General features: G+C 40.4%; 1 protein-coding gene across 1 annotated transcript in view; it reads right to left on the bottom strand.

Moving 5' to 3' along the window:
* LOC123756316 (dynein beta chain, ciliary) overlaps positions 1–14,144 on the bottom strand; it is a 98,021-nt gene that overhangs the window by 7,840 nt on the left and 76,037 nt on the right. Inside the window, exons 7-10 of the mRNA XM_069331019.1 lie at positions 10,495–10,653; positions 9,670–9,874; positions 8,984–9,193; positions 7,544–7,713 (exon numbers count right to left, since the gene is read on the bottom strand). Of these exons, the coding sequence (XP_069187120.1) occupies positions 7,544–7,713; positions 8,984–9,193; positions 9,670–9,874; positions 10,495–10,653 (744 nt within the window). The remainder of the gene's footprint in view (positions 1–7,543; positions 7,714–8,983; positions 9,194–9,669; positions 9,875–10,494; positions 10,654–14,144) is intronic.

Below are 14,144 nucleotides of genomic sequence, written 5' to 3'. Positions count from 1 at the left end.
CTTTTTTTGTGTAATGACATTTTCAAATAAAGTTAGAAAAATATACACACATACCAAAAGAATAGGGGTGGTAGGAGAAGAAAATATCAAAGTGTTCAGTGAGGATCCACAAGGTCTTCTCTGAGTACTGTTTATTTTCTTCTCCGAGGCTATGGGTCCCTACACTTGCACCAGAGGTGGTACCCCTTCTATATATTTTATATATATATATATATATATATATATATATATATATATATATATATATATATATATATATATATATATATATATATATATATATATATATATATATATATATATACATATATATATACATATATATATATATATGTATATATATATATATATATATATATATATATATATATATATATATATATATATATATATATATATATATATATATATATATTAGTATATTTTGGTAGCAGTCTTTCCTGTAGACATATATTATTAAATATGACCGAAAAAGTAAGATTAATAATTCTAACACGAATTTTCTCAATCTTTCGTACATTTCTTTTCACTGTTGGTGGTAATTCAAAAATCAATTCTCCAAAATTCATTTTTATTTCTAGTCTGACGCGACACTTGAGCGCGTTTCGTAAAACTTATTACATTTTCAAAGACTTTAGTTAACACATACACAACTGAATAAAACTTGCACATCTTCGATTTGTTTATATCTACATTTGAGTGAGGTGGATGGGGTGAGGTGGTATTTAATAAGGTATTAACTTCATCAACGCAAGACAGAACACGAAACAATGGGTATTGAATAGAAGTGATTGTAGAAAGCCTATTGGTCCATATTTCTTGATGCTTCTATATTGGAGCGGAGTCTTGAGGTGGGTAGAATATAGTTGTGCATTAATTGGCTGTTGATTGCTGGTGTTGACTTCTTGATGTGTAGTGCCTCGCAAACGTCAAGCCGCCTGCTATCGCTGTATCTATCGATGATTTCTGTGTTGTTTACTAGGATTTCTCTGGCGATAGTTTGGTTGTGGGAAGAGATTATATGTTCCTTAATGGAGCCCTGTTGCTTATGCATCGTTAAACGCCTAGAAAGAGATGTTGTTGTCTTGCCTATATACTGGGTTTTTTGGAGCTTACAGTCCCCAAGTGGGCATTTGAAGGCATAGACGACGTTGGTCTCTTTTAAAGCGTTCTGCTTTGTGTCTGGAGAGTTTCTCATGAGTAGGCTGGCCGTTTTTCTGGTTTTATAGTAAATCGTCAGTTGTATCCTCTGATTTTTGTCTGTAGGGATAACGTTTCTATTAACAATATCTTTCACGGAGGAAAGGGTCCTGAAAGATATTGTTAATAGAAACGTAAATATTGACAGGTAAATATATAGTGACAGGTAAAAAATTGCGTTTTTGAAAAACAACGCCATCTGTTGCACATAATAGCAACATGCACGCTATACTAAATATGTCACGATTTCCATTTCAATGTTTCTGATTGCATTGATAAATTTTAGTTTCATAGATTTCGATTTTTTTTTATTTTTAATGAATTATTTTGTGTGACATTGTGCTGGAATTGAGCTGTGTTCCTTACCATACCGTTCATTTCGTATGTATAAGTTTAGATGCCACACCTGTGACAGGTAAAACTATGCTTTTCTTGAAAAACAGCGCCATCTGTGGCAAAAATTTGTAAAGTGCCACACACATGTTATACTAAATATGTTACAAATCCATTTCAATGTTTCTGATTGCATTGATACATAGAATTTTCATAGATTTTGATTAATTTTCATTTTGATTTAATTATTTTGTGTGAAATGCAATGGAATTGAGCTGTGTTGTTTACAATACCGTTCATTTCGTTAGTATAGTTTATTTTTTATTTTTTCATACTTTCATTTAGTTTTTTACCTGTTTTACTTATATTTCAGTGATGGGAACATCAGATCACTTGATGTTCCCAATTTTCTGATGGGAACATCAGACCATTTGGGAAGACATCGGACGAGGGAGTGGGGAATGGTGGAGATAACGAGGGGACGGAAGTGAGAGATGGTGGGGAGGAAGTGGGGACAAGGGAGGGGGTAATGGTGGGGGAGGACGAGGGGACGAGGAAGTTTGGGATGGTGGAGACTAGGGGATGCGGGAATGGAGAATGGTGGGGAGGACAAAGGGACAGGGGAGTGGGGGCAAAGTGGGAAGGAAGAGGGGATGGTGGGGAATGGTAGGGAGGACGAGGGGAAGGTGGAGTGGGGAATTGTTGGGAGGCTGAGGAAACAGGGAAGGTTGCTGAGCCACAGCAACGCCTGGCCGGGTACTGCTAGTATATATATATATATATATATATATATATATATATATATATATATATATATATATATATATATATATATATATATATATATATATATATATATACACACACACACGTTCAGTCCAGTCTTATTGATCGCTCGACTTATCTTCAAGCATCTATATAGAGACTGTGTCTCCATTTTGAGGCTTGTTGATAATATTATTTTTATTTGAATATGTAAGAACCTTAAACTAAAAATTGGTTTAAGAAAAAAAAGACATCCTATCACACACACCTGTCATATTGACTGAGTGTGTCCAACGAGATGGCACCTCACCCCAGCGGATGTTGAAGTGGTTGGATCTCTCGCTATGACCTAGGTACACACTTCCCTCGCTCATTATTCCCTCACTGATGGTGCGGGAGGAGGAGCGGCTGGGGGTACTAAATGTGTTTACTTTTCCTCACTATTGGTGTGTTTGAGGAGAAATGCAGGCTATCTAATGAAGCTATGACAAGAAGTTGGCTTAAGGAATTGTCAGGTAATTGATGAGGGACAGCTGCTGGAGGGTGGGGGGGGGGTGCCACCGGATGTGTGGTGGGGGCAGGAGTAAGGGCAGTGCCCCAAACTGGGCATTAGTCTCCCATCCTCTGATGGGTGTAGTCGTAATGATTGGCTGGAGGGGAGCTCCACACACCTTAATACTTAACCTATGTATCTATCTTTATATATATTTCACTCCCACACACTAAGGTTCGCACCCCCATCATTCTATGTGTGGGTGAAATAGGCTGGCATCTGTGTTTGATCAGATGGAGTCTTGACAGAGGGAGACCTAAACAGAAGTCCTTTGGTTAATGTGCGTTTTTTTTTTTAACTCACCGAGGCTGCGTGAGGGTTTGTGGACAGCCTCTGTGGTTCTCAGTGCATCACAACAAATTCTTATGACCCCTCTAAGCATAGTGATAAGTGTTTTAGGATGTTCCATATCCCCGCACCCATCCATCTCACTCTCTCAGGCACTGAATAGATTTCGTGAGGGAATCCAGATGACCTGCAGATGGCTGAACCCTAAAAATCATATGTAAGTATACCTTCATCACCTCAATATATTATTCAATCCACCGATCTATCTTACACTCATACACACACTCATCTACTTCCTCTCCTACTGAAAATGAGAGAGAGAGAGAGAGATAGACACCCCCCATCCCCTATAACCCCCTTCCCGTCAACCCTAGCCTAACCTACCACATGCTACACCCGGTCTCCAAGGTCTGCTGATGCCAGGTGACGTCACCATGCGAGTGAGAAGCCCTGCCGCTGCCGCCGCCCGACTCAGAGCGAGAAAGGTCACAGAGTGGGTCCAGCACCTTTCGATAAGGTACCCTTCTTGTTCCCAACCGAATCATTCACGGCAATGCCACGCGTCCCGCACCTGAACCTTGCTGAGACCACCTAGGGCCTATGCTTTGACTCTCTCTCAGCGTGCGCGCGCGCGCACACACACACACACACACACACACACACACACACACACACACACACACACACACACACACACACAGGTATCAAGCGGATAACATCAGCGGCATATGCCAGGCTGGCCAACATACGAACGGCATTCAGAAACTTGTGTAAAGAATCATTCAGAACTTTGTATACCACATATGTCAGGCCAATCCTGGAGTATGCAGCCCCAGCATGGAGTCCATATCTAGTCAAGGATAAGACTAAACTGGAAAAGGTTCAAAGGTTTGCCACCAGACTAGTACCCGAGCTGAGAGGTATGAGCTACGAGGAGAGACTACGGGAATTAAACCTCACTTCGCTGGAAGACAGAAGAGTTAGGGGGGACATGATCACCACATTCAAGATTCTGAAGGGGATTGATAGGGTAGATAAAGACAGTCTATTTAACACAAGGGGAACACGCACAAGGGGACACAGGTGGAAACTGAGTGCCCAAATGAGCCACAGAGGTATTAGAAAGAACTTTTTTAGTGTCAGAGTGGTTGACAAATGGAATGCATTAGGAAGTGATGTGGTGGAGGCTGACTCCATACACAGTTTCAAGTGTAGATATGACAGAGCCCGATAGGCTCATGAATCTGTACACCTGTTGATTGACGGTTGAGAGGCGGGACCAAAGAGCCAGAGCTCAACCCCCGCAAGCACAACTAGGTGAGTACACACATACACACACACACACACAGACACACACACACACACACACACACACACACACACACACACACACACACACACACACACACACAAACACACACACACACACACACACACATACACACACACACACACACACACACACACACACAAACACACACACACACACACACACAAACACACACACACACACACACAAACACACAAACACACACACACACAAACACACACACACACACACACACACACACACACAAACACACAAACACACACACACACACACACACACACACACACACACACACACACAAACACACAAACACACAAACACACACACACACACACACACACACACACACACACACACACACACACACACACACACCTATATGCTTGCATCACATAATATTCCAACACTCCTCTTGCCCTTACTACCACTACACCAAGCCAACGGCCTAACACACACCTGCACTTCTGGTATAAACCTGCTACACATGTTCACATGCTCACCCTATTCTAACCACACACCCCATTAAACACACAAGGACTATGACCGCACGCAAGGGGCACCACTCACCGCGATGAGACGGATCACCCCGCGCTCACCTGCCCAGGTGCTCGCGTACGGTCGTAGTCCTTATCTTGCTTACATGGATAAAATGTAAGAACAGATAGAGGGAATGAATGAGAAGTGAGGAACCGAGTGAAATAGTGGTGGGGCGAAAAATAATTGTGAAGTTTGTGAATAAATGAAAATTGAGTGAATAGTGAGAGGTTGGGGTGAGGAGTGATTAAAGGCGGCTTGAGAGGTGTACCGAGAGACAAGTGTAAGGACAGTATGGCAGAAGGAGAGTGAGACCGGCTGCTGTCCGGACAACAACCATCAATGGGCCGCCAGCCTCTCTAATAAACATGAGAAGCCGAAGGAAGACATTGGAACGAGAGAAAGAAGGCAGAGACAATAAACTTATGCACATATAGATGGATTAAATAGTATAACAAGGAAGAGATAATGCACTCAGAGGAAAAACTCTTAGAAATCTTACTTATGATATTGAATCCAAGACCTAGGGTATTATTGGCTACCATATTACCAGTGCTATCCATGTTGGAGATGCTCCCATTTTCTAACCGAAAAAAACGAATATCCGCCAAGCAGAAAACGGGCGGTCAGACAAATCATACTATATTAAAACGAGGCGACATCCACCCGAGAGTAGCTAATTTGACATAATTCAAATCAAAATGCAAAACTCAGAAGTGTGCACGGATGGCGAATGACATAACCTAATTTAACATAACAGCAATAGCCACAGGAGTGCAGGACAGGAGAATGACAACCTAACAAGAATCAACAGCACGTCAACACCAATGTGTATATGGGGTGGAAATCCATTTGTTGTTCATTGAACATTTATGCAATATTAAGACTGAAAAAAAAGAGTCGAATTAAGACTAAAAAAAGAATCGAGTTTATATAGGCCCGGACTGACAATATTATTGTGACAGTGATTAAGGTTGACTCAATTAAATTTCTTCCAACAATGTCCAAGCAGTTAGCGATACGTTTTGCTTGTTTACAGTTAATGGTATTATCAGAGACTGACAGGCAGATATAGTGCAATGAACTGTTGTGCCATTCAAATTTAGTAGCGATGTGGGGTCAAACGAGAGTCCAAAATTTTCCAATATGGCTGGTGTACTTCAACTCACAATCTTTGCACGGGATCAAATACACACATTCTGCAGTCAACGCTGGCGAGTTCTTGATTAAAATGGACCAAATTATATTATTGTTTTTGAACACTACATTAATATTAAAGTTCTTCAAAACCGGGGAATGTTTTGCAAGTTCATCAGAGTACGTAAGAACAAGGGAGTTTCTGAGGCTAGGCTTAGGCCTGGGCTTATAATTTTACAACGTCGGCTTAGATGGTTCTAATAACACATCTAAAACTGTTTTAGGGTATTGCAGCGTTGCACCAGTTTCGTATCTTAGCCAACTCGTTATCAACAAATTCCGGCCTGCAAATCCTCACGGCTCTGAGAAACATTCAGTAAATATCGCACGTTTAGCGTTAATATGATGATTTGAATATAAATGCTCTTTCAAACATCAAGGCAAATGATGTTGAACAATGGCAAACCTTTCACTAGCCGCCGGCTTCCTGTCCTCGTCTAGACCACTAGTGTTAGTGTTAAATCCAGGAACAGACATTTGTAGGTTTCCTATACATATTAAGTTTAAAATACCTATTGACTATGGATCATAATGCCAAGAAAAGATTACCAGTCTCCTCATTCTCACTCGTGCATTTGATAGATGGGACCAGCGAGTTAATGCGGTTAAGAAAAGCAGATTGGTCATGTTGACCAAACCACACATTAGAAAGTGAAGGGACGACGACGTTTCGTCATCCGTCGTCCCTTCACTGTCTAGTGTGTGGTTTGGGCAACATATTTCAGCCACGTTATTGTGACTCCTCGTCTGCAGATTGGTCATGGTTAGCAAGCCATAAGCATAAAAATCGGCTACATATTTTTACCAAATAGTTTATCTATAGATGTAGATATCTATAGATGTAGAAATACATACCAAATACATAACTATAGATGTAGAAATCTGTACCAAACCATATAGATATCTACAGATGTAGAAATCTGTACCAAACCATACAGATATCTACAGATCTATGGCAATGAAACCACACAACCCTATACTATAGTACACCGTTTTAATTCTTGGCATGATTGCTGAAGTAATACAGATAATTACGTAAATGTGTATCTTTCCGGTACACAGTGGTAACTCAGCGAGGTGTTACCCCTTATTACTAAGATGTCTAGGAAGGCCAATTTATCATCTTATTCCCATTCAACTTTAAAACTGATATACAGAACTAGAGCGTTCATCCTGTCAAAGAACTGAGAGAAAGACTGCCAACTATCCCTCCAACATATAAATATCTCATCAATATAGCTGTACCAACCCATGTCTTGAGCTTTATATAAGTTATAGGATCCCCTCTTATGGCGTTTGTTCGAGTGACATGATATAAACTGTGAATCATCTCAGTTGCTAACCTGTCTGTGACTTGACTGATGAGGTGCTGCTTGTACATGCGAGCCCACTTCTTGGTGTTGGCCAGCAGGCTGTGCTTGAAGGGCCTCACATCTAGACGGAACCACTTGTCAAACACCACAGTGGTCTCGATGCCCTCTAGCTCAGTGTAGAGGGCCTCGTAGCGGTCAATCTAGCAAAGAAAGGTAGAATTTTTAACACTGTCTATGACTAAACGGTCGTGAAAGCAGTGTCAATGGTAGCCACCACTACAGAAATATTTCCAAAGGTGCCAAGCAAGGACTGTCAAAGATGAAGTATCAAAGTGCTACCCACCCCCTCCCCCACCTTAAGTAGTGTCAGAGGTGCCCGTCCAGGCAGTGTCAACAGTGTTCACCGATGCACTGTCATATATGACCATAAAGGTAGTGTCAAGGATGCTCAACGAAACAGTGGAAAGTGTTAAAGCATTTTGCTGATTAAGATCCACAACTTAACACATCGGAGATACAAAGGAAGATCAACCGCAAAGTATGCACTTAACGTCCACATGTGGGTGCAAAATATGCACTTAACGCCCACATGTGGTCACAAAGTGTGCACTTAACGTCCACATGTGGCCACAAAGAGTGCACTTAACGTCCACATGTGGCCGCAAAGTGTGCACTTAACGTCCACATGTGGCCGCAAAGTGTGCACTTAACGTCCACATGTGGCCACAAAGTGTGCACTTAACGTCCACATGTGGCCACAAAGTGTGCACTTAACGTCCACATGTGGCCGCAAAGTGTGCACCTAACGTCCACATGTGGCCGCAAAGTGTGCACTTAACGTCCACATGTGGCCACAAAGTGTGCACTTAACGTCCACATGTGGTCACAAAGTGTGCACTTAACGTCCACATGTGGCCACAAAGTGTGCACTTAACGTCCACATGTGGTCACAAAGTGTGCACTTAACGTCCACATGTGGCCACGAAGTGTGCACTTAACGTCCACATGTGGCCACAAAGTGTGCACTTAACGTCCACATGTGGCCGCAAAGTATGTACTTAACGTCCACATGTGGATTCGTTTGAATTTTTGGAAGTGAAACACTTTTTTAATCTGATATTTCAAATGTATCGTAAATCAACAATTAACTATGTTGCAACATTTTATTAAGTCAGTTTCAAAAACCTGTCAAGAGCCTTAAAGTACAATTTAGCAAAACTATTATATTGCATCGGAGAACAATATTTGAAACACATTCATGTTAATCCTTGAGGTTAAAAATATTTTATTTGGTATCTGGTTTCTAATATACCTGTCTAAATTTTAGTCTTGTCTTATATCACTTAAAACTACTCATTTGTAACAAATTTAAATTCGTGTATGTTATGAACAAAGTATAAAATGTTAATTTAGTGAAGGGTGTTGCTCATGTGCAGCAAGAAACTGTATTGTATCTTGCAGTGGCCGTACCTGTTGTCTGAACTGCGCCAGGGAAGGCTGGGCTCCGTTGTCGCCGGAGGAGAGGAACTTATCAAGCATCTCGCTACGTCGGTCTTTCCAGAGTGCCTGGTGCTGCAGGAACTGATCTCTGTGTTCTGCCGACTTAGTCGCCACTATTCGAAACCTCTCAAGCAGGATCTCCTTCAGGTCTATTATCTCTTCGTCTTTCACCACATCAGGCTGTTACAGACAGACAGAGAAATAACACTGTTCAATTTCCCTGAAACTCTTCTCATCAAAATTTATTATTAAACTTACTGTCATAAAGACCCTAAATTAATGAGTAATCCGTAAGCTTTGCAGCAGCGTTATCTTCAACCTTCAGAGGTTTTCTTTTCTATTTATTGCGTGTGACTATTGTAGGAAGTAGAGGAGAGCTCCATTATATAATCTCCCCATGTGTGTGACCATCTTCATGTGAAACAAAATAACATGAATGGAAAGTTACACTGAGAGTTTCTCCTCAAGTGTCTACTTCTCAGTGGTTGATTATTTTTGTGAAGAATTATAAACACCGTATGTTATCCCCCAGTATTAATTAGTATCTAATTCATTTATCAGGAAACACCGAAGGATTTTCTGACGGTACAATACTAGGTGTAGATGTACCAATAAGCAGCAGGTACACAACCAAGATACTTAACGCAGGTACGCACCAGGTAAGTGGCGTGGAGGTGGGTGGCGAGGCGCGGGACGAGGGTAGAGGCGTGAAGGATATCACTAACTAGTGTCTCAGCCAGGGCCCCCAGCTCCTCAGGGGAGGGAGTGATGATGAGGTGGGTGTCCTGGAGCTCCAGCCGAGCCTCCAGCAACGGGAACTGGTTCACTCGTGGTTCACAGTTGTCCAGCAGGTAGAAGAGACTGAGAGATAACAATACCAATTAGCCGAGAAAGAAAATGTTTTATTTTTCCTTCTGTTTACAGTGTTGTTACAGGAGCTTCTTCATAGTTTGCGGTATAATAAATAGACAGAAAAGAAGTCAGTAGAATGACATTGCTGGCAGGTAAATAGTAGGTGACGACCTCGATAATAAACCATTTAGACAATTTATATAGACATTGGTGTTTCTATTAGTTGAGAGTTTTCTGAGTAATCTTTTTAAACAAGATATTCATATTTTCATTGGAGGCAGTAAATAAACATTGCCCACAATAAACTCGAGTGTAATTGATCGCTTAATGAACCTTGGAAGCGGTGCCCGCCACGGTGAGAAAGCTGTGAGGTTCATGGCAGCTACAACATAAGCTGCCATGAACCTCGCTTCCTCTACACCCCCGCCCTTCCCCATACAATATAGTATGAAACTCACTGCCACACGAAACATAATGATGAATTGTATTAATATTTAATATTCTCCATAAAATGCGCAATTTTAAGAGAAGAGTGTTTTGGGTAAGTGCCAGGCTGTGGGCCAGCAGATGTTATCACTCAGTGTGGGAACTATACAGTTGGGACGGAAGAGGCAGCAGTAAGTGCGCACCTGCAACTGGCGGCGTCCACCAGGCCCCGAGTTATCATGTGGTCCAGGAAGAGCAGGTACCTGTCCCAGTGTCTGGAGCCGTCACACACCTTCAGTAACGTCTTGTTCTCTTCCACCATGCTTAAGATCTTCGCTCCGTCCCGTTCTATTATGCTATACCTGAGTGTGAAGGACAATGATCACAAGTCAAAAGAGCTCCCAACAGCAGAAACTGAGCCAATTACCAGATACTCATTATGATCAACTAGTCTAATAATGTTTATATAAACTGTTCAAAGTTAAGAAATCGGTGAACTCTAGCTGAAAGATATTGATCAATTATATAGGCCTGATTGAATAGCATTTGAGAGCTTAAATAAAATGTGATGATCAGAGCAAATATTTTAAGAGACTCGAGGTCTTGATTGAATGTAACATATAACTCGTGAGTAAAAATGAGAAGGAGGCCTTTTGGCCCATATGAGACAGATCCTATATATATATATATATATATATATATATATATATATATATATATATATATATATATATATATATATATATATATATATATATATATATATAAGTTATAGGATCAAACACCACAGACATATATATGTATACATATATATAAACATATATATATATATATATATATATATATATATATATATATATATATATATATATATATATATATATATATATATATTAGTATTTTAGTATATTTTGGTAGCAGTCTTTCCTGTAGACATATATTATTAAATATGACCGAAAAAGTAAGATTAATGATTTTAACACGATTTTTCTCTATGTTTCTTATATTTCTTTTCACTGTTGATGGTAACTGAAAAATCAATTCTCCAAAATTCATTTTTATTTCTAGTCTGACGCGACACTTGAAAAACTTATTCGCAAAACTTATTACATTTTCAAAGACTTTAGTTTACACACACACAACTATAACTGAACAGAGTTCAAACAGCTTCCATTTTATACCTGCATTTGGGTGAGGGATATGTTACAACAGTTTTGGATGAGGTGAAAACAAACTTTTAACACAAGACAGAACACGAAACAATGGGTATAATATTTTGTAAGTTAAAGGGAAGAATGGATGTAACTGCAAAGGGCCTATTGGCCCATATTTCTTGATGCTTCTATATTGGTGCGGAGTCTTGAAGTGGGTAGAATATTGTTGTGCATTAATTGGCTGTTGATTGCTGGTGTTGACTTCTTAATGTGTAGTGCCTCGCAGATACCAAGCCGCCTGCTATCGCTGTATCTATCGATGATTTCCGTGTTTTTTGTTAAGACTTCTCTGGTGATGGTCTGGTTGTGGGAAGAGATTATATGTTTCTTAATGGAGCCCTGTTGCTTATGCATCGTTAATCGCCTGGAAAGAGATGTTGTTGTCTTGCCTATATACTGAATTCTTTGAGGCTTACAGTCCCCAAGTGGGCATTTGAATTCATAGACGACATTGGTCTCTTTTAAAGCGTTCTGCTTTGTGTCTGGAGAGTTTCTCATGAGTAGGTTGGCCGTTTTCTTGGTTTTATAGTAAATCGTCAATTGTATCTTCTGATTTTTGTCTGTACAGACAAAAATGCCAACAGGACTGTTGGCATTTGGACTGTTGGCAGTCCCTAATTCCGCCTTGGGCACCCGCCTGGACCATCGGGCCCTAAGTATTGGTGTTGCTCTGCGCCTTGCCGCCCCTATCTCCACCGAACACCGGTGTATTTGCGGCCATGCACGGGCAGACCAAGACGGCAGCCATGGTCTCATCTGTCGTAAGACACAGGGAAAGATTGCCAGACACGAAGCAGTCAATGACATCATCAAGAGAAGTTTGGCTACAGCTGTGTGTCCAGCACAAAGGGAACCCCAGTTGTGCAGACCTGACAACAGCCAAAAACGCCCAGATGGAGTCACCCTGCAGCCATGGAGGGAAGGTAAACAGGTCGTATGGGATTACACCTGTGCATCTACTTTGGCTGATGCCTATTTACGTTACAGCTCAGCGGAGGGAGGTGAGGCAGCCACCTTCAGGGAGACCCAGAAAACCCACAAGTACAGAGACCTAGAACGTTGTTACAGGTTCGTGCCGATAGGCTCTGAGACTCTGGGCGCCTGGGGTAAATGTGCACTCAAGTTTTTAAAGGAGGTTGGCGAGGAACTCATTGGGAAAACTAGAGACCCACGAGCAGCCAGTTTCCTGTTCTAGCGCCTCAGTGTCGCAGTACAGAGGGGAAATGCGTGCTGTATCCTGGGTACGCACCCAGCCTCCGAGGAGCTGGACGAGGTCTTCGAACGCTGATTGTTTAATTGTTATATATTTGTGTGTGTGTTCTCTGTAAACTGTAGCATTGCAATAAAATAAAACAAAACATACAATACATATATATATATATATATATATATATATATATATATATATATATATATATATATATATATATATATATATATATATATATAAATATATATGTATATATATATGTATATATATATATATATATATATATATATATATATATATATATATATATATATATATATATATATATATATCTATTATGCAAGTATTCTTGTTCAACATTTCTCTTGTTAGAGTAATGTCATGGGCTTGTCTCATGTGATTCCTAGGGGCACCAGATTGAAGATGGCATGTCAAACGCCTCGTCAGCTTGGTCGACGTCATACCTATGTACTTACATTGAAGGTTACATCCTTCGTGGGGGCAAGTGTACATGTATACAACGCTTGACTGCTGTAGAGGGTTCTCCGTCGGCTTCGGGCTGTTTTTGATAAGGAGTTCGGAAGTCTTCTTGGTTTTGTAGAATATTATCAGGTTTATGTTTTGGTTAGGAGTAGTGCTTTTTACTCCTTTACGGATTATTTCTTTCATTATTCTTTCCTCTTTTATATGTTCACTGTGCATGGTTGATTTGTAATATAAGCCCCTTTCATCAGTCCACAAGGGAAGCCCCTTTCATCAGTCCACAAGGAGACATGTATTTACAAATAGACGGAGTAGCAATGGGCTCCCCCTTAGGAGTTTTATTTGCTAATTTTTATATGGGAACCATCGAAGATAGGGTCTTCAGTAGCAGACAAAAACCAACTGTATACTGCCGTTATGTAGATGACATATTCGTAATAGTAAAAGACTCAGATGAACTAATTGACCTAAAAAGACACTTAGAGAGAGAGTCAGTACTCCGATTTACACATGAAAATAGTGAAAATAACAGTCTGCCATTCTTGGATGTACTAATAACAAAAACAGGAACCTCTTTAAGCACCAACGTATATACCAAGCCCACCAACATAGGATTATGCCTGAACGGTAGAAGTGAGTGCCCCCAAAGATACAAAGCCAGTGTTCTCAATGCTTATATTCGTCGAGCGCTTACCCACTGCTCTGAATGGAGCAACGTGAGTAGAGAGTTTGAAAGAGTAACTCAGGTATTGGTGAACAACGGATATAGCAACGCGGAAATAAACGCTGCTATAAGAAGACACTTGGACCGTTGGTATAATTCAGAACCTAGAACAGAAACCACAACACCCCCAATAAAATTATATTACAAATCAACCATGCACAGTGAACATATAAAAGAGGAAAGAATAATGAAAGAAATAATCCGTAAAGGAGTAAAAAGCAC

Source organism: Procambarus clarkii, chromosome 25 (assembly GCF_040958095.1).
Source record: "Procambarus clarkii isolate CNS0578487 chromosome 25, FALCON_Pclarkii_2.0, whole genome shotgun sequence".
Taxonomy (NCBI): Eukaryota; Metazoa; Arthropoda; class Malacostraca; order Decapoda; family Cambaridae; genus Procambarus; species Procambarus clarkii.
The sequence above is the reverse complement of the archived record's forward strand: the minus strand, read 5'-3'. Positions and strand labels throughout refer to the sequence as shown.